At 52.1% G+C, this 24284-nt stretch overlaps 1 protein-coding gene across 5 annotated transcripts in view; it reads right to left on the minus strand.

Annotated features, from left to right (window-relative positions):
• Positions 1–156: 156 nt before the first annotated feature.
• Positions 157–24284, minus strand: part of FMNL3 (formin like 3) — a 57253-nt gene continuing 33125 nt past the window's right edge. The window contains exons 2-27 of one of the 5 annotated variants that reach the window (XM_049883038.1): positions 23625–23708; positions 20123–20203; positions 19768–19844; positions 16225–16308; positions 13118–13270; positions 11773–11881; positions 11515–11591; positions 11077–11170; positions 9902–9976; positions 9207–9317; positions 8717–8863; positions 8174–8275; positions 6937–7216; positions 6223–6291; positions 6008–6132; positions 5602–5804; positions 4857–5091; positions 4653–4721; positions 4442–4522; positions 4216–4345; positions 3415–3575; positions 2992–3093; positions 2574–2666; positions 2130–2253; positions 1880–1996; positions 1080–1167 (exon numbers count right to left, since the gene is read on the minus strand). In XM_049883038.1, the coding sequence (XP_049738995.1) occupies positions 1905–1996; positions 2130–2253; positions 2574–2666; positions 2992–3093; positions 3415–3575; positions 4216–4345; positions 4442–4522; positions 4653–4721; positions 4857–5091; positions 5602–5804; positions 6008–6132; positions 6223–6291; positions 6937–7216; positions 8174–8275; positions 8717–8863; positions 9207–9317; positions 9902–9976; positions 11077–11170; positions 11515–11591; positions 11773–11881; positions 13118–13270; positions 16225–16308; positions 19768–19844; positions 20123–20203; positions 23625–23708 (2958 nt within the window). In that variant the 3' untranslated portion in view covers positions 1080–1167; positions 1880–1904. Of the gene's footprint in view, positions 1168–1879; positions 1997–2129; positions 2254–2573; positions 2667–2991; positions 3094–3414; positions 3576–4215; positions 4346–4441; positions 4523–4652; positions 4722–4856; positions 5092–5601; positions 5805–6007; positions 6133–6222; positions 6292–6936; positions 7217–8173; positions 8276–8716; positions 8867–9206; positions 9318–9901; positions 9977–11076; positions 11171–11514; positions 11592–11772; positions 11882–13117; positions 13271–16224; positions 16309–19767; positions 19845–20122; positions 20204–23624; positions 23709–24284 lie in introns of all 5 variants that reach the window. The other 4 variants (XM_049883035.1, XM_049883037.1, XM_049883039.1 and 1 more) reach the window with 4 other exon arrangements.

A 24284-nucleotide genomic window follows, 5' to 3' on the forward strand; every position in this document is an offset into this window, starting at 1 on the left:
TAACAATATTTATAACATGATCAGTGGCTCTGTCTTCTCCATATGCTCCTGGGGCAGGCTGGGGGCTGGACAGGTGTACGCATGCCCAGCAGAGGGCGCCAGTGTCCCACAGGCAGGCCTGCCTCCCTTTGTGTGGTTGGCGCCCACCCAGCCTGGCTCCCCTTCCCCCATGCTTCTGAGCTCACATCCCGTGAAGCAGATGTGGCTCCTCCCAGTCTCCTTTCTCCCTGTCAGCCCAGGTCTGGCTAAATGGCTACCCTAGTTTGCCAAACTCAGAAAGAGGAGACAAAGTCAGGCCTAGTGCTGGGGTTTATGTACAAGAGAGAAGGGGAGGTACATGTACAAAAAGGAATGGGCCCTGCATTCCTCTCCAGGGGCTGAGAAGGAACTGGCAGGGAACTGAGCAAGTGGTCAGCTAAGACCACCTCGCCCCCTCCCCCCACAAAAACCTAGTTGGAGAAAGAAGGTAAGGATGCTGTTGGCACACCCTTTCTCTAGCTGTCCTGGGGCTGGTGCAGAGAAAAGCCCTACTCTTTTGCCTACTTCTGCCAGGACAGAGCCGGCCTAGACTGAAACAGGCCAAGGGATAGGGCAGCGAGCTTGGCGTCTGTCCTCTGCCCTTATCACTAGGGCACAGCTGGCTGGGGCTCAGGCTATGGAGGGCCTTGCTCCTGGTAAGAGATGATTTGAGATTGGCAGGGGCTTGGGTACTAAGCCTGGATATTTCTGGACCAGAGCTGACCCACAGAGCTGGGAAAAGAAAGGAGAAAAAGAGATGTTGCTTTCTCCTCTCACCCCTCTGGGCTCTAGCGAAGAGGGGACGGTGCCCTTGTAGAGGCTAAAGCTGGGAATGGTTTTTCCCAGCACTGCGTTGACCCTTGACAACCCTTCGGGAAATGAAGTTAAAGGCCTTGGGGCAAAGTGCAGTACTGGAGGCACCAGGGAATTGCTGGGCCCCTAGGTTGAGAGACCGGCACAACCTCTGCTTGGTCCTTGGCTGATTCCAAGGTTCCAGGTCCACTGTTTGGACTAGCAGGACTCTTTGAGAGTTGAAGTGCTTCTGCCCCTCCAGAGGGTCTCAGTGGGGGCCTGGAGCCCGAGGTGGGCTGCTGGGTGGTACGGCACTCCTGGCTTGATGTCGAATGACAGTGGGCTGGCAGTGGTGGCCTGCGGGGAAGACAGAAGCCTGTGAGCAGGAAGGGAGGCTGGGCCTGGCCCACCCGCCATAGGGCCATAGGAACAGCGCCTTTAGGGACAGCCCCACAGGCAGGGCCAGGGAGGAGCCAGCCACGAGATGGTTAGGGAGAAGCTTAAAAAGGCCCCGGAAGGAAATTGCTGGGCTCCATCTTCAGAGAATCAGGTGGAGGATGACCAGAGGCCCTTGGGCAGTAGGCAGAAACAAGGCAGACTCAGCAAGAGCCAGAAGCTAGGAAGAGACCTTGGACTGACTAGCTATCAAGAAACAGGTCCAGGAATATCTGATTGCCCCTGGGCAGGAGCTACTGCCAGAGCTCTTGTGAGAGGAAGCCACGGGGAAGTGAGGATAAAGGCTACCAATGGAGCCCCTCAGCCAGAAACAGGGCTGGTCCTACCTGCTCTAGCCTAGCTTTCAACCCTTGTCTGGCAACTCCCTTCCCCTTGGGTCTTAGTAGAAGCCGTGACAGCATTAGTGGGTAAGATACCATTCCCCTGAGAGCACATGCAGGGGACAAGCCATGCTTCTCAGAGCATGGAGCATGCAAGGAGAGAAGTGTGTGTCCCCAGCAGCGGAAAGCTGCCAGAGAACGACTCCAAGTCATGCAAAGGAGGGCGGAGCCTGTGGGGCCCAGCAGGAGTCCTTGGCGGTGGGCGTGCAGGGGGCAGCTGTGGTGCCCAGTACCTGTCAGGGGCCCCAGCTTTGGGGCTTAACAGTTTGACTCATCATGGTGGGCTGCATCGCAGAAGAAACGTGAGCCCCTCTTGGCAGTACGGGCCGTGAAGGGAACACTCTTCAGCACTATGGCCCAGGAGAGAGACAACAGTGGTCAGGTCCCATGGAGGTAGGGGTGGGAGGAGAGCCTGAGACGGCTGGGCTGGGCTTTGGTAGCCGGGGTCAATGGCCAGGCCCCAGGGAGGGAAAAGGGCCCCACCTGTGATGATGTCCTCAATGGTACCATCCTTTCCCTCATACACAGGCCGGTGTTCCTTGGCCTGGCGCCGCCTCAACTCTGCAATGAGCTCCTGCTGCTGCCACTTGTTCCGCTGGGATGGGGTCTAGGGCCGAGCATTTGAAGGGGAAGGGAGTCATCACTACCCTATCATAGGACTGGTTCCTTCCCCTAGATGCTTCTGAGGATGCCCCTGATGGTGCACTGCAGCCCCCACCCCCACCACTGCTTCAGAATCCTCCTCCCAAACCCCCTCCCACTTCCTTGCAGCCCCATCTCCCCTCCCTCCCTTTGGACTCTAGCCTTCAGGCCCTCTGGGTGGTCTCTCTGCTTGGTTTCTATCTCCCTCTCTAGTGTTCTGCTCTACCCCCTCCTGATCCTTTGTCCTGCCCTCCCCGCCAGGCCCCAGCTCTTGGTCCCACCCACCTTGGCATCCAGTTTCTTGGCTTCCTGAGCCAGCTGCTTCTCCCGCATTACCTCCTCCTGCTTCTTCCGGGCTTCATTTTCTTGTTCTGCTTCCTAGGAACCATGAAAGGTGGGTGGGGGTAAGGCTTACACGCTGCGAGGGGTGGGGCTAACACTGAGGGTGGAGAGTGGGTGGCAGTGGGATCAACTAACCCCAGGTGGCCGTCCTCTGGAGGGGCACTTCCTGCCCCAAACAATGACAGGAAGGGCCTGGGCCTCTACCCTGCCTACCAGTTCACAGCTAAGAGGCCTGTCACCAGCTTGGATCACTCCCTCCCCAGGACTTAGAAGAGGAGCTGGAAAAGGTCTAGACTTGAAGCCCTGCCCTCTCTCCCTCAACCAGTTCCAAATTCCTCTTAAAAGTCTCTCTTCTGCTTACCCTGTAAGAACGAATGAAGCGGACAAACACTGGGAAGAATACAGAAGGAGGTGTAGTCTTGGGACTCTCACCAAAGTATCGAACAACTGCATTGTAGGCCTCCTGGGGAAGAAGGGGCCAAAAGGGTCAGCGAGGCTGGAGGGAGCACCCCAGCTCTCACACCAGAGACACGAAGCCCACGGGAAGCACAGTCCAGGACCAAAGGGACAAAAACCAACAGCCCCGAGCCCCTGTGAACTGGAAGGAGGCTGGGGCTCCCAAAGCACCTAGAGTGGGTGTTTCTAGAAGACGACTCCCTGTCACCCCCACGCAGCCAGCCACTTGATAAAAGTTCTCTGATGCCAAGAACCATAACTTAAGCCCACCTATAGGGGCATTGCCCCTTAGCCCTTGTGCTCCCACCCGCCTCCACCCTGTGCTCGCCTCAGCTGTCTTGGCATCTCGCTGGAGTTTGTCCAGTTTGCCTTCATTGGTGCTGAGGAAGTTCCGGAGGACGCTGTTGTCGTGTAGACTGCACTCCCGCCGAATCAGGTCCATGCCCCGGCCCAACTCCTTCACATCTAGCAGCACGTTCTCCAGGGACACTGTGGTCATCAGAGCCCTGGCTGAAACCTACCCAGGGCCAGGCATGCCCACCTCCCAGCCCAGGGCTACAGCAAGCTCAGGCCCTTCTCACACTCCTGCTCCCCGAGCCACCCTTAGGGACATACAGAGCGGTACACGAAGCTAGCTGAGCTAGCCTGATTTGAGGAAGCAAAGGAATGGAGGCTGCGACCCAAAGAACAAGTTGGCAAAGGATGGCAAGCCAAGAGACTGCTAGTCTCCAAAACGTAGCTGCCTCTGGCCTGCTCCAGTTTTCATGGGTGGGGCAGAAATAACAGCTACCTTATGTCTGCAGGCCTTTATGGTTTTTCTAAACTGTTCATGTACGTTATGGAGACGCCCAGAGTCTCCCGGGGTGGGCTTGAGGGAGTTGGGAGTAAAGAGGCACTGCCCCCTTCCTGTTCCTGCTCCCACCATGCTGAGCTGGGAAGAGCTGGGCCAGGCCTGGAGCCCAGAGGAAGGCTCCCTCTAGGCTAGCCCCTGTCCATGGCCCCTGCAGAAAGCTTTGAGGTGATCAGAAAGAAGAAACAAGCAGACCCAAGTGTTCCCTCTCCTCATAGCTTCCTGGGATTGTCCTGGGTTAAATGTGAGAACAGGCTTGCCCGGCCAGGCTCCCCTCACCTGCTGCAGCCTTCTCCACAAAGTGCAGCTCATGCCAGAAGTTAGCCAGGTCTGGGTATTTCTCCTTCACCGTCAAGGCAATGAAGTGCAGCAATGTCATCTTCCGGTCAGTGGACTTGGTGTCCAGCAGCTGGTAGGGTGTGGGGACAGTTCAAGATGACTGAGCACCCTGCTCCACAGCCCCTGCCCCTCGGGCTTCCTGGCTTCATGCTCCCCACCATCTTACCAGATCCAGGCTCTGGAGCTTGAAGCCATACACAGCTCCCCTCTTGCTGCTGTTCATGTAGTTCCCTAGAGCAAGTATGATCTGTCCAAAAGATGCATGGGAGGCAGGTCAGTCTAAGCCCTGAGAGGCTCCTTCCTCCTCTCCATGTAGCCCAGGGCCCCCACCTAGGACCTGGGAAGCACCAGCATCCCCATCCATAACCTCTGCCCACCTCCAACATCTGCTTCAGCTTCTGTGAGGACTTGACGGAGGCGGAGGCAGCAATGATGGCATTGAGTTGCTGGAAGGAGAGATGAACAGCTGATAATCCCCAGGCTGGGACAGGGCAAAACCAGAGAAGGGCTGGAAGGACTGGGAGCACAGGGGAGGTGGAGGAGAGAGGTCCAGAGGGGCATGAACTGGGGCGAGGATGTACCGGTGTGAGCATCTGCAGGTTGTCCTGGAAGTTGCCCAGGAAGGCCATGCCAGCCATTCTCTGGGTCAGCCGCTCCACCTTGCTGAAGAGCAGCATGAAGCGGTCCTCAGCCGCCAGCTCCTCCAGGGGCTGCCGCTCACGCTCGTATTGCCGCAGCAGCTTCACCTCGGCCTCTGTGGGCAGGAAGCGCATCAGGCACTCCACGAAGTCCACTGGTAGGGTCTGTAGGTCAAATCTGTGTAGAAGGGGGGGACTACCTCAGATCTCATATTTGCCTACTTTTCCCCTTGTCCCTTTTATTCTCCAGCTTCTGGAAGGACTTGGGATGAGGGAGGATTGTGTACAGTACCCAGGGCACTATTTTTCTCCCTCTAGGCCCTGAAGTGGACCAACTCTCACACTTCCTTCAGGTCCTAGTTGAGAAGGCTCTAGGAAGCCTTCCTCAATCATGAAGCTTGGCTACACGGTCCTGCCTGTTCCCCAAAGCTGCCTGTACCTCTGTCATCTTGGTGGTTATCACTCAGTGTTACAGGTCTGTTACCATAGACTGAGAACTCCTGGAGCGAAGGTCTGGGCCGAATCCCTAGCCCCTCATACAGTGTCTGGTACATAGTACAGATGCAGTAAGTTCTGACCAAGCCAATGAATGACTTAAGAGGGGTGAGGCAGTTCTGTTAGATGCCCTAGGTGGAGAGCTGGGCTGCCATCTGAGTGTGGAGCAGGGCTAGGTCAGCGGGAGCCTCACGTGTGGATGGCCCTGCAGATCTCCTCGGCTGAGCGGCCGGCCTTGCGTAAGGTGATGGCCAGGTTCTTGGCACGATTGGCTTCCAACAGGGTCACCTTACTGGCAGCCTTTTGTGCTGTCTTATTCTTGGAGCAGATGAGGTCAAGGGCAGGGCCCTGGGCTTTCGTCTTGAACAGTTCTTCAAATTTGTCCAGGTCGAGGTCCTAGCAAGAGTAGACAAGAAAGGAAAATGCTGTGGCCTCATGCAGAGGAGCCCCTAACAGCACTCCCAGCACTGGCCCAGTTCAGGTTCATGGAGCTGGCCCTGGCCCCACCCTGAGTTTGAGGACTCTTCCAAGGTGAGGAGATCTGGCTAAAAGGACAAACCTGGTCCCAAACCCAGCCCTCTGGACCCCGGCCCTGTTACCTCTAAAATCTTCTCATCATCAAGCTCACTGAAGACAGTGCCGCTGATCTGGTTGGGTTTCAGTGCTGTCCAGTTGAAGACAGGCAGCCGGAACTTGGTCTTGATAGGTTTCTTGATTCGAATGGCTAGTTTGGGGACAGGATCAGTGAAGCAGGGGCCAAGGGACATGCTCCCCTGGTCTCACAAGCACTACCCAGAGCCCTGGGGATACTCACCTGACAGGCCCACTGTCAATACCACAGAGGGAGCAGCACCAGGGAGAGGTGGGGCTGGGGGACACTTGTCTAGGGGAAGAAGAGATGGCATAGTGACCCAGAGTCCGAGAGATTCTTCAGAGGCTTCCCCACACTCCTGCCATTCCACCTGTCCTTAGAGACTCGCAGGGAAGGATGCTGCATGGCCTCTCTGGCCAAGCTGCTCAAAGGAGTCCCAACTCTTCAAGTGTGGTTCTTGCTAGTCTCCGACCCAGTTTCTCCTGCTATTGTCTAAGGCTTCTTGCTGGCTGTCTTCAGAGGAATTAGGAGAAGCATCTTCACAGTCCTTACAACAGACCCACATCTGCCCTTGGGCATGCCTTCTAGTAACTTCGTTGTCGTGTGCCATCGTGTTGATTCCAACTTGGTGACACTGTAGGACAGAGTAGAACTGCCCTATAAGGGTTCCAAGGCCATAAGCTTTACAGAAGCAGACTGCCACATCTTTCTCCCATGGGGCCGCTGGTGGGTTCAAACTGCCTATCTTTCGCCTCCCTCAGTTTCTAATCCTCCCTAAGCCTTCTCTCACCCTGATTTTATATCCTTCCAGCCCTTAAATGATGCTGTTTTCCCAGTTTCTTTCTGAGGAAGGCACTGCTGACTAGGGTTTTGGCCTGGCTCCCACATTGGGATTGCCCACCCCTCACCCCACCAACTCCCAGGGGTCTCGGTTACCTGGTAACGGGGGAGGTGGAGGGGGCAAGGGAGGAGCTGGTGGTGGAGGCAGAGGTAGGGTCTCCTCAGGGGGCGGGGCTGGGGTCAGGAGGTCCAGATCGGAGGGCAGCATGCCCTCACTCGGCTCTGCAGGGCCTACCCTGGCCAGAGCCTCGCTGCCCAAAGACTCCAGGCCCTGGACACTTGGCTCCAAGTGGCAACGGCGCTGGAAGGCCTCCTCCTTTTCTTTAATGAGCCTCCGCAGGGTGTGCACCTGGTGGCTTGTGTTCTCGTACGTCTCCTATTGGGCAGACAGCACCATTAAGGAAAGAGTGGGCTGAAGGGACAGTAGTCATTGCCCCAAGGAGTGAGACTGGGCCAGAGGATTTCCTCCCAAGGATCTCTTGACTAGGGTCTCTGTAGGGTGCCCAGAAGCAGAGTGGCAGAAATTCAAGTCGGGGACAGAAACTGGAGTATAGCAGAGCGGAAGAGGTAAGCCTGAGAACCTGCCTGCCTTCACTGGTACCTCAAATGTCCTTCCTCTGTTCCTGCCTTATTCTAACTGCACTGGTCCTTCAAGGCCCAGGGAAAAGGCTACCTTTGGGAAACTCTCTTGATCTACCAGCCATCTGATATAACTGCTCTCTCCAGAGATACTGGAGCTCTCTAGAGCCCTTTCTGCCTCATTATCGCTTTTGTCTCATTTGACCTTGTATAATCCCTAAATGGAAAGCTCCCTACGGGCAGGACTCTGTCTTATCTAGCTCTGCAACTTCCATAGCTCCCAACAAGACCCTTAGCAGGAACTTGGCAAAAATATATTGCATTCAGTGGAGCCAACATAATTGTATTATGGAAGAAAAAGTAGGTTGAGGGCACAATTTTATAACTAACAAAGTTAGGTGAGAAATCAGAAGAGACTGAAATGTGAGGAGCCACTGTTCTCCCGATTTAGGACACCTGGGTCCAGGGGCTACTTTGACCCCTTACAATAAGCAGGCAAGGAAAAGGCGGCAGGATAGGCTGGTAGGGGAAGCCCTGGACTGGGACTCCGGAGTGCACTTGGGGGCCCTGTCTGCTCCCACCGTCTTCTGTGTGTCTCTGGTCCACTCTGGCTTCTGCTTCCCTCTCCAACTAAAAAATAGGGTGCCTCAAGGGTAAGCCAGATTCTAGAGGACTTGACATGCCTCAGAAAATAAAAGTGAGATCACCAGGCACTGAACCAGTCAGGGCCTCACTCCCCGTGATTACTTGGTACCTTGATGCTCTCTAGCTCCTTCTCCCGCTGCAGCAGCTGCTTCTCTAGCTCCGCCACCCGCATCATGTTCTCATTTTCTAGGTCCAGAAGCTTCTCTGTGAGCTGCAAGATGAGAAGGGCAGGTTTGGGACTCGCCCTAAAGCCTGGGCACTCAGCACAGCCTGCACTCCAGCCAGGACCCCAGCCTAACCCCTCCACCCAGAGCCCCAAAGGCTGTTTGGCCAGGTAGCTCCCGTAAAACATCCTCATGGGCCCAGAGTCTGACACCATGTAAAAATAACAGCAGAGACCAGGTAAATGGCCATATCCTGGCTCTACGAGCTTGGAGCTGCCTCATGCCCAGCCCTGGCAGTCAGTGTGTGTTCAAATCTGTGAATGATCCGGGGCATCAGGTCAGAGCATGCACTAGAGCCCCAATCAGTTCTGAAACTTCCCTGGGGCTTAATCTGAGGCCAGCGGCTCGGTTCAGGATTCCTGGAACTTAGATGGTCCCATTGTCTCTCACTCCCCCCAAACTTGGCTCTGGCAGGCAAGACCACTCACATGGGACACGTGCTCTTCCAGCTCCTCCACCTTCTCCAGGGCCACATTCTTGGTCTCTGCATCCTCCAACAAGCCTCCCACATCAAACACGTTGTCCAGGTATGCCTGGATCTGTACCTGCAGCTTCTCGCTCTCTGTGTGCCTTGACTTCTGGGAGAAAAGCAGAGACAGTAGTAGTTGGGGGAGCAGGCAGAGGACCAAAGGACCCTCCTGAGAAAGACTTCGTCCTCATCATCCTCCACTGCCACTTCTACAAAGCTCAGGGAGCTCCTATTGCTGGCCATCTGTCAGATTCTCGCTCCATGGAGCTGCCTGACTGGGGAGCCCTCTGCACAAAGGCCTGAGTCCCAGACCACAGAAGACAGGTAGGGTCCCAGGGGCATGCAGGACCAGGATCTTGTTTAAAAAACAAAAAACCAAAACCTTTGCGATATGGCTCTGCTGCTCTTCTGACCCCAGCTCACCTTGTGGGGACCACAGCCCAGCTCACCTGCAGGAACTCCTCCAGCCCCAGCTTGGTGAACTCATACTGCAGGTGGACCCGGAAGTTCATATCCTCCACTGAGTGCACCACGATGTTGATAAACTGCATGCAGGCCACCTGGGGAAGCAGCAGCCCAGAGGGGCAGAGATGAGAAGGCAGAGGGGAGACCCAAGAGACAGGGAGAGAAGGCAGCTGTTAGAACCATCGTCATCAAGAACAGATGCACAAGAACAGATGGATAAATCAAAAGGAATGAATGAAAAAAAGTTCAGTCTTTCTGGGAGCAATACAGTATTTGAACTTAAGAAACATCAAACTTAATATTCAGCATATGAAGATAAAAGTTACGTGAAACATAGATGTAAATGAAGACACAGCTCTCTGGTTTCCTTTGTACGTCATCTGGTGATTCTTGAGACAACCCTACCTAGCTAAAGACCCTGGGCTGAAGGGAAGAGCCTGGGAAAGGGAAGGGAGCTCAGAAAGGATCCGACCAGGAACGATATGGGCATGGTAAAAGAAATAGATCTGAGACACCCAAATGACACCATCTTGAAGTTTCTAGAAGCTCTCTGGGGTGTGCAGGTGGACAAGGTGCATTTACTGGCTACAGAAAATCCTTCTGGGTTCTACACAGAATATCAAAATACAGTGTTGGTCTGGCGCCCGTCCTCAAGGAGCACGTGGCCCTGGCTCCTCACCATGAAGTCGATGTTGCTGTCCTCATTCCGGAAATACTCCATCAGCTTCTCAAAGCGGTGCAGCTCCTTGCACACCTGAACAGGCAAACTTTCTCAGTGAAAAGATCTGCCCCAGTCAGAACCCAAGCCCCTGAGCCCCAGCTCCCAGGAACATTAGTGGAAAAGGTACTGGTTCAGACCAAGTTCAACCAAAACTCTATGAAGTGGGCCATTCAGGACACTGTCAAAGAAGACCTGGGACCTGGTCCTGGACCCCTTTGCGGAGGGAGCTCAGTAAATCTGTGCCCTTAGGCTGGGTTTTAAGTGCCTCTGGGCTAGACCAAGAAGAAACATGTGAGGTCTGATATTGCCTAGGCACCAAAGGCAGGAGGAAAGCAGGGAAGAAGACAGTCAGGCACTAGCTGGGGCAGGCATCTGAAGTCCTAGGAGGGATGGAGGGGAGGGCCAGTGTACAGGAAAGCCCCTCTGCTGAGAGGGGTCCAGAGGCTCCTCTGAGCCTCTAGGCTTCAAGGAGGAAGAGCTATTTCCTGGCTTGAACAATGGAGGCTAGGGAAGAGGTCCAAAGAGGAGGAAGGGGCGGGATCAGCAGCTGTGGCTGGAGGTTGAGGAATCCTATGTTCAAGCAGATGAGGGTTTCCGAGCCAGGCCCAGAGGCTGGGGCAATTCCAGTAGGAACTCCCTCTCTGCACCCCAAGAACAGCCGACAACCCAGGAGCCAGCTCTTGCTCGCCTTCTCCCCCAACTGCAAACACATCTGCTTTGGGTTCTACCAGTAAGTTTGCTGTATCAGAACCACCTGGGGAGTCTCTTAAATACAGATACCCAGTCCTCCAGTGGGTCTGCAGTGGGGCCCAGCGATCTATATTTTTAACAAGCTCTCCAGGTGATTCTGCTGCATGGCCAGGTTAGGACCACTGACTGGACTTCTGAGGGCATCCTTAGCTGGCTAATCAGGAGCTTCCCTGGCACAAGATCTGGTAAGACTGATGTTCTGGTTTTCGCAAAAAAAGAAAAAAAGGGGGGCGGTCTTGTAGGGAGGGCAGGCTGCTTAGCCAAGCACTGGGATGTTAAAATCACTGAAGATCACAGGAAATAATGCTTACCTACCTGTCTTGTCAATGTCAGGTAGCTCCCCTCCCCACAGGCACACATACACACAAATGCAAGAGACTGACCTCTTTGAAATTGTCAAAGGCAGCAAGAATGATCTCGTGTCCTCCCCGCACCAAACACACGGCTGCCAGGAGCTCCAAGACAAGGGCTTTGGTCCTAAGGGGTGAATGAGAAAGATTAACACCCTGCTCCCCAACGTGGCCACTACCACTCACTTCCACAACTGGGTGAGCCTTTTCTGAGAGTGGAGTCAGTCTCTGTGGTGAGGGGAGGTTTGGGAAAGAACGGAAGGGAATGAAGGCTTCTGCCCGCACTAAGCAGTGCCGACCAGAGGGAGGCCAGAGATACCACTTCTCCTCCAGCAAGGGTGAGGTGGCAGGTCTGGGCTCTGAACCAGCTACAGGATCTCAAGGCCAGGCAGGGCTTCTGTCAGGGACAAGTGAGCCCAGACCTCCAGAGTCCTGGGCAGGGGAGGAGGGGAGGAGAGGGAAGAAGCTCACCTTGGATTCTTGTTGTTGAGACTGAGTGCAATTTCATTGACAGCATGGGGATGGGACATGACCAGGTTGAATCCATACTGCAAGGGGAAAGGACAGGAGAGGAGGCCTCGATGGTAGGGAAGGTAGATCCCATGGGAGCTCCTTGGCTGTAGACCCTCCAGCAAGCCTGCCTTTCACAGGTGGGTGCCCTCCTAGCTCTCCTGGTTGGCAAAGCAGGCCGACAAGGTTGAGCACTCATGGCTAGTGCTGCCCCCTTACCTGATAGTTCATGATGGCTCTGAGACAGAGGATGCAGACGTGGACATCATCCTTCTGGCTCACCAGGCGGGAGTTCTTCAGGGCCCTGCGCCCAGGGAGAGTGCTATACCTGGGGGAGAGGGGCCAGGCAGTGAGGGGGTGCCGAGGCTGCTGGGGAAGTGTCCAGGAGTGCTCACCATCACACAGATAGCAGGCTGCCCCTTAGACCGAGGAGAAGAGGGGGAAAGGGGACTGTGTACCAACAGCCCAGAGAGCAGGGTGCAGGCAGCAGGGCAGTCAGTCCTGAAACAGGCCTCTGTCAGCAATTACCCAGGATCCTGGCTTTACAGTCAGTGCCTAAGCCACCCTAACTCACACAGATCCTCCAATAGGTTCAAAATATAAACAGTAGGTGTACAGGCCTTTTTGGTCCTGGAGATGCATCCACAGACACATTCCTTTGAGCCTTCCCTCCTCCCACTTCCAATTGCTGCATCTTCCACACATTGCCTGGGGCTCAAGCACCTTGGCTCCCATCCGACTTCTATGTGCCAGAAAAGACAGAGCAGATCCTCAGAGGGCTACGGCTGACTCTGCCACCCCTTCAGTGATGCTTCATGAAAAAGAGAGGAAGCACCAAATAGTATCTGAGCATGCACGACTGAGGAAACATGACTAGAACGATGAGCAGTGTCAGAGGGACACAACCCAAAGGCGTGCAGGAGAAAAGCATGGCCACGAGAGAGACAGAGACCAAGGGAAGGGCCACCAGACCCTGGGTGGGAAAGGGCTCTGAGAAGTCATCTGGTCCATCCACCTGCCTCCAGCCAGGACGGCTCTTAAGACACTGCAGACAAATGAACACGTTGCAGCCTTGGAGAGAAAAGGCCTAAAGGAAGACAAAGTGAAGGGAGGTAAGGGGCAAGCATGTTGGGTAGAAGCTGGTCTCTGAGCAGCAGATGGAGCAGAGTGAAGAGCTAGAGGGAGACAGACATGAGGGCAAGAGCTGGATTACCCAGTAAAGACCAGGAGCTGTGTGAGGACAAGCCACTGCCCAAAAGGCCCGGGAGGAAGGGCAGTGAGAGTGAGGAATGGAGGGGCCCCAAGAGAGGGGGCAAGGAGAGGGAAGAGCTGGGACCCCAGATGGGGTGGGTACAGCCAAGGACTATGTACTTACCCAGGACAGATCGCTGGGCAGTCAAGGAGACAGAGAGGACAGACCAGAGACAGACTGGCAGGCAGAGGGCAAGAGAGCTGAGCCTGGAAGCAAGAGTGGTGGGAGATGCATGAGGACTCACCGCTGCTACCCAAGGTCTGGACTGGGGACAAGGGTGAAGGCAGGCGAGCAGAGCGAGCACACACATACCGGAGCACAGACTGGCGCGCAGAGCGAGCGAGGCTGTTGGTGAAGGGGGCCGACAGGGCGCTGGGTGGCTGCAGGTCCTCGATGGACCTGCTCCAGGACCGGAGCTTGTCAAACGCACCATCGTCACCGCTCTCCAGACCCTCAAAGTCAAACCTGGAGCATGAAAGGACACACAGGCGCACACACAGGCACATACACAAGAGAAACTCAGTGCCGGCCCCCCAGCCAGTCCTCCCCGGCCTTAGGCCTCTAAGGCAACAAGAAGCAAGGGCAGCAAGAAGAGAGAGCAGAATTGGGCAGCAGAGACCCAATCCTGGTCAGAAAGCCTCTGACACAGGACAGGTCAGAGCAGGACAGATAGAAACCAGGAGAGGGATCTGAGGAGATGGAAGTGCTGACTGAAGCCAACTCCTCTGCCTCCCTCAGTGGCCAGGTGACTCCAGGAAGAGTGCTTCCCATGGGCCCAAAGGGACGTGGGCAGCTGGCAGGCTTTCTGCACTCCCAGCCTTGGAATGACTATCTCAGAAGGTCTGTAGCTCCCATGAAGAATCCGCCCTGTGGAAGGGTGGTGGGGAATGGGCCAACAACAGGTCTTGCTAGCTGGCAAATGGCAGCAGCCAGAAGGGCCTCTCACTGCCCTGAGGGAGCCCAGTTGGTTCTAAATTGGGCTCATGAGGGCAGATATGAATGGAAGGGAATGGAGCACTTGGCAAATCCAGAGTAGGACAGTCCTCTATGTTCAGGAGGAGCACATGACTCTATCCCAGCACTAGGTCTCAATGACCATGCTTTATGTGCTCCTGGTTACTTGAGTTTTCTACATTTTTCTGATATAGTGGCTCCTTGGGCTTCAGCTTCCCCAGGGGAAGAAACTACAGCCAAGGACTTGGACTGGAATCCTGCAGTCTAGTCCCTGCAGGAGTTGGGATGGCTTCTCTGTCACTTCCTGCTTCTGGGACCAGATGTCTCTGCATCAGCAGCTAGTGAGTGTAGTCAGGGTAAGGAGGGCAGCCCGAGAACACAAACCCATGTGGCCTTCTCCCTTCTACATCCTCATGTCAGGATACATCTGCCTCTGAGAAAAACCCCCACTCCTCTTTCCTGTCCTTCTTTTGCCCATAAGTCACTGAGGACTAAGTGAGCATCTCCTACAGGTTCTTCTCCCCAGGGAGCCTTCTGCTCAGACATGCATATCCCTGAGGTCAGAAGGCACAAAGGCGGAGGCTTTCTGAAATAGAAATGACATCTGTATATGACTGAATGTTCCAAAGGACAGCTTGCCAGTGGCTTCCCTCCATCAATAATAATATTCCCTAGCACTTGTACATGCAGCTTACAAATAAATGCCTTCACTCAAACCCTATTTGGCCTCACCCTTTCCTCTCAACCCTTTCCCAAACACATACTCTACCTTTTCTCTAAATCTTTCTTTTTAAAACAGAGCTGAAGGTGCTGCCACGGATACTTCAATGCTAAGGTTCCAGTGTCTTTCTGGTTTAAAGCAGCTGGGATTTATTTGTTTTTCAAATAAGACAGATAGGCTTATTTGGAAAAAAAATGATCTACATCTTTTTACTATAAAAGCTCTGAATTAAAAAAAAAAATCACTTCAGCAAATATTTTTCATTTCTTTCTATAAAAAGAGTGGTTTTTAAAGGCTTAGGGGCATCATGAGGCATGCCTTGTAGGGAAGGGAGCAAAGAGTGGGCCACTCTTTGGTTTTAACAGGGACTGACTTTTTTTTTTTTTTTGACCTGGAAAGGCGATAGAGGCCAAACCTAGGTGAGGTGTTGGTTTGAATCCCTAAGGATATGAGACTAAAGGCCTGCTGGACAAAGAATGGCCAAGGGGACAGAGACATAGTAAGAAAAGTACAAGTTTAAGCTAAGGCTGAGTCCCTGGATGGAGGGGTTTCCTTGGAGGAGAGGCTTTCAGCACCAAAACTGGAAAAGTCATGGGCAAACAGGGATGATTGGTCACCCTAGGACTGAATTACATCTTAGGTGTAAGTCTGAATGTGTTAGCCATCCCGTGAATTATCACTAGAATCCCTCTTTCCATACAGTCAGGTCATTATGCTAGTGTATGCCACCTTGAATAATAATAATTAATACTAAAGAGGCTACCACAGTACAGACCCGGTGTGTTTCAAACACTACTAAGTGATTTACACACATTATCTCATCTAATCCTTACAACAACCTTGGAACGTATATCCCCGTTTATAGAAGAGGACACAAACTTGCCTGAGGCCACACAGATAGTGAAGGACAGAACTAAGACCTAAACGGTTTTGTATGATTCCAAAGCCCTTGTTCCTCCCCCATACTACAAGGACTCCTGGCTGCGCTTACTTGCTCCCGGCAGCCTCCAAGCCCCCAACCTGAAGGAGGCTCCTGGATGCTTCACGTTCAGCCCAGGTCAAAGGTCACGCTCACTGCCCCTGCGGCTCTTCAACAACCACCTGGAGTAACCCTCTCAATTCTGGAGACCTGAAGGGGCTTCCTGAAGACACAACTTTCCAAACCCAAAACTCCTTGCCGTTAAGTCAATTCTGACTCATAGCGATCCTATAGGACAGAGTAGAACTGCCCCCATAGGGTTTCCAAGGTTGTAATCTTTACAGAAGCAAACTGTCAGATCTTTTTCCCACAGAGCGGCTGGTGGGTTTGAACCACTGACCTTTCAGTTAGCTCCTATGTGCTTTAATCACTGTGCCACCAAGGCTCCTCAACTTTTCAAAGGGGAATGAATTCTACCCGAGCATCCCTCCCAGAAGCCAGGATACTTCCTTAGATTCTTCATACTCTGGCATTCAGATCCTTTGGGTATGACTCTAAAATCCCTGTCCATATCTCTTTCCCTGTGCTTCCCAACACCGACCTACTCCAGCCAACTGGTGTTCTTCATTGATTCCCAGACATCCCTTGGCTTGCCTGTCCACTTCCATACCTCTGTTCAGGCTATTCCCTCCCTTCCTGGGATTCCCATTCCCGTCCTCACCCTTGAAATAAAATCTCACCCCTCCTCATCAGATAAGAATGAGACTGTGAAAAAAAAAAGAATGAGACTGTGCCCTGCCCACCCTCAGCCCCAGTGGTACTCACATGACAGAACATTGGGCAAAGGACAGGTAATCCACCAGCACATCGAGGCCTTTGTTTTCATCATTCAGAAACTCCCGTACCCATCTGCAGGCAAAGCAAATGCAGTGGAAGGGGTCTGCTGAAGGAGGTCAACAGTGAGGAAGGTGAGGGGCCTTTGACCCAGCAACACCTCCTCCCAGTTCCCTTTGGGGCTTAGCACCAGGCTGGAAAACTCCTGGAAATCAGAACCCATAGCAAACCCATCCATGGTCCCATCACTGACCTGGACCTCCCCTAGGCAGGGGAGCCAGGAAAGGGGAAAAGTACAGGCCTTATTTCTTTTTTCTAATACCATTCGCTTTGTCATGTAAGCGTTCCAGCGAACAACCTTCCATGTACTGCCTGCTTAAGGGCCAGGGCCCTGGCTCACTCGTTTTCTGTACCCTTGGTGTCTAGCACGGGGCTAGGCACATTGTCCTCACTCAGTGTTTGATGGAAGAATTGGGGAGGTATTAAGAGCATCCACACAGGCCCGCAGAACTGTATTTGAAGGATGCTTGGCAGAGGCCAGCAGGTCCCAAACTTGACCAAAGTCTCAGTCAAGACACAGGCAGGAAGGGATACAGAGAGAGCTCTGCCATATTTGGCCAAAGGGCTTTCCACTGAGCTCAAGGAATGGTGTTTTGGGAAGTAGTGAGCAAGAAGGATGTGTGGAAGCTCTGTGTTCAGTCAGTGAGTTTGGCAGAATGAGCACAGGCTGGGGAACAGTCATAAACTCAGATAACTCCAGAATGGCTATGGCCACTATGAATCAGATCGAGGACTTGGACTCCTCCTCCGAGGAGGCAGGAAGGTAGACAATAAGGTACCCAAGGATAATGTACTAGGGTATTTTCACCCTTCCTCCTTCAGGCCTTTTGGGCTGAGATATCCCTGGAATGAAAGTCAGGAGGAAATCAGGAGGACCGTCACATAACAGGTTCATCCCACAGAGCACAGAAACGTAAAACTCTCAGAATGAAACCCTTACTCTGAGTGCTCTGTTCCCTCAGAATGCCTGGGGGTCTTTACAGACCTGCTGCATCCAAACTGCCCTCCAGGCCCGCTTCTTCCCCACAGCTGGGACAGAGCACCATGTCTGTCGGCCACACCCTGAGCTACAGAGCGGGCTGGGGTCCAGCACCAGGCCTGGCTGAGATTTGGCAGCAGGCTAAGGCTGAAGCGGACTGACACTGGAGCTGCCTGAAGTTAGCTTCCTCTCTGGGGGCTGACAGGCCTCCCGTTTCCTGTCTGTCTGCTCTCCAGCTCCCCACCCCCTTCTCATTTCCTGTCTGAGTCTACACTGCTATTTTCGGGATCTTGACGCTTAGAGGAGAGGTTAAGGGGCATTTAGGCAAGGCAGAGAAACCAATACAAACCAGTAAGAGAGGAGTAAGCTGGCGAGGCTCTGGAATCCCACTTCCCACCCCCACCCTGTTCCAAGTCCTGAGAGCTCCATCCTCCTGCCTCTGCACACCCAGCTTCTATAGGCCTGGGCTGATCAGGCAATGACCCACGGAAGATCATCCTCTCCCAACCCTGCCCTGGGTTCCTACCACCTTGGAACATCCACACACCAGCCTGACAGCCTGACAAGCTCTTCCTGCCCAGAGATCCGGGAAGGATCCTGGCCCTCCCACATAAATTTACCCAGAGAAGCCACAGTTCAGACAACAGGGAATCTTGAAATGCTAGCACTGAGCTGTTCCCTGGGAACCAATGACCAGGTCCAGACCTCTAACTTGTGTGCCAACTGCCAAGAGGCCCCAAGGAGGCCCTGGGCCTGGGAACAATGCTACTCTGGCCCTAGCTGCTGGCCAGCGGCCAGAGGGGTAGGCAGCAGGTAGAAGGGGTGGGCAGAGGGGACTGTCACGTACTACTCTGTGGTCCTCTCCCTACAAGGGCAGACCCCCGTCCCCAGCAGGACTTAATATGGAAGACAGAGGAGGGCCTGAGAGGGAGGGAGGAAAGGTCCTGTGGAGTAACACAGGGTGGTGGGTTGTGTTCAGAGCTGCCATCTGTGCCACTCTTGCCCTCACACACAGGGTAACTGAGGAGGCCCTGCCAGTTTTTCCTTCTGTGAAGGATTCACCAAATAAAGGTGGAGGTTTGGTCACACATTTCCCAGTAGCTTGGCTTTCAATGTCTGTTTCACAGATGACATATGGAAGCCATACTCCAAACACAGCTACCAAAGCCAGGAACCATCCTTTTCCTGTTCTCTCCTATGCCATTTCCCCTGTGACTGCTGCTGTTGCAGCTGGCTACATACAGGTGTCTCCTACCCTACACAAGAGCCCTGGGCAGGCTTGGCCTGGGGGAAGACAAGTGGGCGGCTGCGGTGAGCAAAAGTGGAAAGACTGATGATGTCACCTGGCTCTTTCCACCCTGGTCTCAGGAAGCCTGGGAACCTGGGGCTGGCACCTGCCCAGAACCCCTATCCCCACCCCAGGCTTGACTTCTCACCACTAGGCTTTCGACCTTCATGCCAGGCCCCTCTTTCAGGGCTGTACCCCTGCCTGCAGGTGTCAGGTGTCCCTCACTGCCCTTTGCACACATGTGCACGCGCACACACACACACAAACGCATACTCTCTCTCACTTTCATTATACATACTCTTGCTGGTTACAGTTTTATAAAACTGAGGCCACTGTCCTCTTTCACTGTGCATCATGCACGAGCCCCTCTGCCTACACAGCAAGTCCTGGTTCCCCACTCCACCCACCCACTGCCATCGAGTCGATTCTGACTCACAGTGACCCCACAGGGTTTCCAAGGCTGTAAATCTCTACGGAAGCAGACTGCCACATCTTTCTCCTGTGGAGCCGCTGGTGGTTTCAAACCGCTGGAGGTTTTGAACCATCGACCTTTTGGTTAGTAGTAGATTGCTTTAACCATTGCGCCACCAGGGCTCCTGGTTCCTCACTCAGAAGCTGGAAAAAAAGACTCATAAAGTTCCTTGGGGCCTTGGCAATGGGTTGGTATCACTGGGGTCTGTGAACTCAAAAGACATTCGACTCCTGGTCCCCACTACCCTAGATCTTCTTTCCTAGTGCCTCAGGATGTTTCTTCTGCTCGTGAACTAAGGTTTTGTCTTCTCCCAAATAAGCAAATAATCCTTCTGGACACTGAATAGTCCAGGAACTAGGCCTCAGCTTCCCAGTGTAATATTTTACCCCCACTCTCAGCCTTCTCTAGGCCTCCCCTGGCCCTGCCCCAGGCCACAGGCAGACTCCAGTCTCAGCTGCTATGAGAATGTCTTCCACTCAAAGCCACAGGCTGAGGCCCCCAGGAGAGGCCCCAAGCTTGCCAGCAGAATCCAGTCAGCAGCTGGCAGAGTTGATGGGGCAAAGAGCCAGAAAAAGGAAGCTCTGGGGAGCCAAAAACCATTCAAGGGGCAACTCTGCTCCACGGCAGGGAGGAAAACCAAGCCAACCATCCTCAAATAGATGATACTAGATCCTGCAGGGCCAAACAACAGGTTGGGACCAGGTAAAGAGGCTCTAATGGCCAAATCCGACTCACCCAATGTGGTTGGTGCGAAGCGAGATCTCCAGCTCCCTTAGTACTTTGGTTGACTCCTGAACTCTCCTCCTGAACTTCTGTAAACATTGAATTTTCTGTCACAGATGGAGGCCCCAGTCCAACTTCATAGTACAAACAAAAGGGGTGGAAGAGGAAAGGAAGGGATGCAAGGGGGCAGCTATAGGCCTTCCTTCCATGATTTGCCAGCCGCTCCAGGCCCATGGTCTCAAGACCCAGAAACTCAACTCCCATTGCTCAGAAGCAGGTGTCCTGCCCCCAAGACAAAGGGCTTGGCCCCAGATCCCCCAGAATGACAAAAGGCAGCAAAGCCAGGCCAATCAGCTTTGCACTTCACCTTCCGAGTTACACTGGGGTCCAAGAAGCTCTGAAGTTTCTGGATGTAAGTGTGGGGAGGATTCTTCACCTGGAATCGTTCCTGTAAGGGAAACATGCACATGTGTAGACACACAGACACCCAAAGTACTGAGAAGGGTGCTCAGGAAGCAGACTCCTCAGAATGTTCACGGTAAGGGGAATCAGCCTCCCTAAGTTGTTGCCTGGCCCTTAACGTGGCTCAAACCATAGGTTCCCGCTGACTTATCCTCAGGTATTTCTCGTCTGTTATCTTCCTCTCTTCCAATAACTGCTCCTTGAACATAAATTTTCTTCTATGTCAAAAATAATTTTAATCACGATGGTTGTACAATATTGTGAATGTAATTAATGCCACTGAATGATACACTTCAAAATAGTTAAAACTGTAAATTTTATTATATATATTTTACCACAGAAACCCTGGCGGCGTAGTGGCTAAGTGCTACAGCTGCTAACCAAAGGGTCAGCAGTTCGAATCCGCCAGGCGCTCCTTGGAAACTCTATGGGGCACTTCTACCCTGTCCTATAGGGTCACTTTGAGTCAGAATTGACTCAAAGGCAATGGGTTTGTTTTTTTTTTTATATTTTACCACCATAAAAAATAAAATAAAAAAATCATTTTAAGAGTCTGCTGCTTGCTTAGAAGATGAAGGGATGATAGAGCTGTGAACAACCCTAAATAAAGATATCCTTGGGAAAGTTGTTCACTGCCTGGCCAACTGATGAACAGGGGGCTAGGAGGGGCAGGCCAAGGGGAGGGGAGTTTGGCCTTGAAGAATCCAGTTTTTTCAGCCCTGAACCTGAAGTTGGGACTGGACTATTTTTGCAGTCAACACAGTTCAGGGCTGCAAACACACTTTCTGCCTCTTGCCCAGGCTCCAAGCCCCAACAATCCAATGCGACCGCAAACGCTTAAGAATGCTTTCACTTAGAGCTTCTGTTAAGGGTGATGGAAAAACCTGGGAATTAGTGACGGTTGAACAACAGGATGAACACATTTACTGTCTCTAAACTGTACACGTGAAGACCGTTGAAATGGCAAATGTTTTGTTACCTATATATTTACCACACATACAAAATATATATACATAAAAAGAAAAGAATGCATTCAGCAAGTATCCCCTCCACCCGCTTCTACACAGAGCATGGGACCAGGGCTCTCTCACTTCCCCAGAGCTGGGTGGGACCTCAGGCTTCAGAGATCATTGGGTCCAACCCCCTCATCTGATCCAGAAGGAAACTCAGGGCAAATGCTTAAACATTCTGGTCCTACAACTGAGATATCTGAGGAGTTAGAGGGCAGAGGGGCTGGAAAGGGTGCAGGAAAATGGTGTAATGTTAGAAAATAGCACTTAAAAATAAAATTAAAGACCCACCTGGAGCAAAGGCAAAGGAAGAACACCAAGGTCACACGACAATTAAGAACCCAAGAGACAGAAAGGGCCACATGAACCAGAGACCTACATTATCCTGAGACCAGAAGAACTAGTTGGTGCCCGGCCACAATCGATGTCTGTCCTGTTAGGGAGCACAACAGACAACTCCTGAGGGAGCAGGAGACCAATGGGATACAGACCCCAAATTCTCATAAAAAGACCATACCTAATGGTATGACTGCGACTAGAGGAATCCCAGAGACAATGCTCCCCAGAACTTCTGATGGCACAGGACAGGAACCATCCCCGAAGACAACTCATCAGGCATGAAAAGGACTGGTCAGCAGGGGGGAGAGAGATGCTGATGAAGAGTGAGCTAATTAAATCAGGTGGACACTGGAGAGTGTGTTGGCAACTCTTGACTGGAGGGGGGATGGGAAGATAGAGAGAGAGGGAAGATGGCAAAATTGGCACGAAACGAGAGACTGAAAGGGCTGACTCAATAGGGGGAGAGCAAGTGGGAAAAGGGAGTAAGATGTATGTAAACTTACATGTGACAGACTGATTGGAATGGTAAATGTTCACTTGAAGCTTAATAAAAATTAATTTTAAAAAATAAATAAAATTAAATTAAAGAAAATAAAGGAAGATTTGAGAAAGAACTGAAATTATGCAATCTAGAAACAATGTCCAGGTTATCAGTTAATGAACCTCAATACCAAAGGGCTATTGTTCTCCAAACTCCAAGGAGGTGCAGGTGCTCACCAAGTCCTCTTAGTGCAGAACAGACTGGAGAAGGGACTTGGACTAGGATCCCTAGCTTAGGTCAAGCAGCATCACTTGGGTGGCCACATAACTTAATGGTTAGCACACAGACTTGGAGTCAGCTGCCTGAGCCCAATCCTGGCTCTACCACTTACCAGTGTTAGGTAATTACTAAGACTCAGTGTCTTTATCTATACAATGAACAGTGCCTTCCTCATAGGGTATTTTGTAAGGATTAAATGAGATACTTCAGTATATATAAAGTGCTTGGTTCATAACACCAAAAACCAAACCCATTGCTGTTGAGTCAATTCTGACTCATTAGCGACCCTATAGGACAGAACAGAACGCCCCATAGGGTTTTCAAGGAACACCTGGTGGATTCGAACTGCTGACCTTTTGGTTAGCAGCCGTAGCACTTAACCACTACATCACCAGGGTTTCCTGGTCCATAACAAGTACCCAATAAATGTTAGCTATTATTATTTTCTTTAGAGCTTGAAAAGAAATACAAAAAATTACTTTGTGCATGACAAAGCTCCATGACAAAGTACTGGGTAAATAACACCTGCCCACACTCTGTGCCAGGTATTTCTGTACCTTCCAAGAAGTAAAATTAGACTCTCCTAGCCCTGCAGACAGGCCTGCCTGAGTTCATGGACTCATAATCTTCAAATGCATGCAGGGGAAGGAGCAAGGCCATGGGTGTGAAAAGATCTCACTTCTGAGCTAAGAAATGATCTCTACATTCTCTTGCAGCTCTAAACACTAATCATGTACGAAGAACTCCTAGTCCTTGACTGTTCTGAGATTTGTAACAGGAGACCAGGGGGTTGGCGCTTCCCATTCCTAGAGGCCTGTAAATATAACGAGGAAAAATCCTGCTATTTGCCAGGTCAGCGCAGAGAGTGATAAATCATCTTTTGGCATAACTCTAACTCTGGAGAAGGTAGAAAGAGGCTCCACTGGGAAACATACCAAACTCCTCCACAGAAGACCCTACGTCCCAGACCTACATAAACCACTGTCAGGCCACTATCCACTGAGAAGAAATCAAGGTAGCTGTTTGAGGGAGCCAGAGGGGAGCTTGGGAGGACAGGTAACCCAGCACTTCCAGACTTTTGTTTTCATCATTCAGAAAACTCCCTTGCCCAACACCCTGTCTGTTATGAGAGTCCTCTTGGACTAGTTAGTAAGCACAGACTGAAGCCCTGCACAGTGGCAGCCCAGATCAGGGTTCCCCAAGGGACCCCGGGACTGCAGTCAACACTTTTGGCCCTGTTGCCTCGTCCATCCCAAGACAGAGCTCCCCACCTCCCTGACCTTCCCCGAACTCCATACCTGGTCACAGATAAGATCCCACTTCTTCTCGTTGTCATACTGCCGCAGCAGCCGGGCCTTGTCAGGAGGCAGGTTCATGGAGCTCTGAGGAAAGAATCTCAGTCAACAGAGCTAAAGCCTTGACCCCACCCAGAGGGCAGAAAGGCTACCTTTCCCCTCCTGGGCCCTCAGACTTCACCCTGACATGCCATCTCTGATATGGGAGGCTCAGAAACGTGTGACAGTCCTTCTTCCCCTTCATATTGCATTGAGTTTGGTGGAGCAAGGTTTCCCAAACTGCAGGTCATGGAATCAATTTAGTGGGTCAAGATTAACTTAATTTTAAATGAAAACAAACAAAATAAAACAGAACAGAATAGGACACAAAATACCAGAGTTCAGTGCAAATAGTAAAGATAGTGTTTTGTTGCTTTTATAGTTTATACATATACATACATGGGTCATGTTGTAAAATGTATTTCTTAACATAGGGCAGGTCAAAAAGTTTGAAAGTCAACATTTAAAGCATAAAAAAAAAAAATTTTTTTGTTTTTTTTTACTTTCAGTCTGAGAGATGGTGACCTTCCAGCAGCAGCCACTTGCACGGGCAGATCCTGGAACACACACAGCCTGTGAAGCTGTTGCAACGCCCCTCTTTTTCTCGTATCAGCACACGAGAAG

Source organism: Elephas maximus, chromosome 4 (assembly GCF_024166365.1).
Source record: "Elephas maximus indicus isolate mEleMax1 chromosome 4, mEleMax1 primary haplotype, whole genome shotgun sequence".
In the NCBI taxonomy this organism is placed as follows: domain Eukaryota; kingdom Metazoa; phylum Chordata; class Mammalia; order Proboscidea; family Elephantidae; genus Elephas; species Elephas maximus.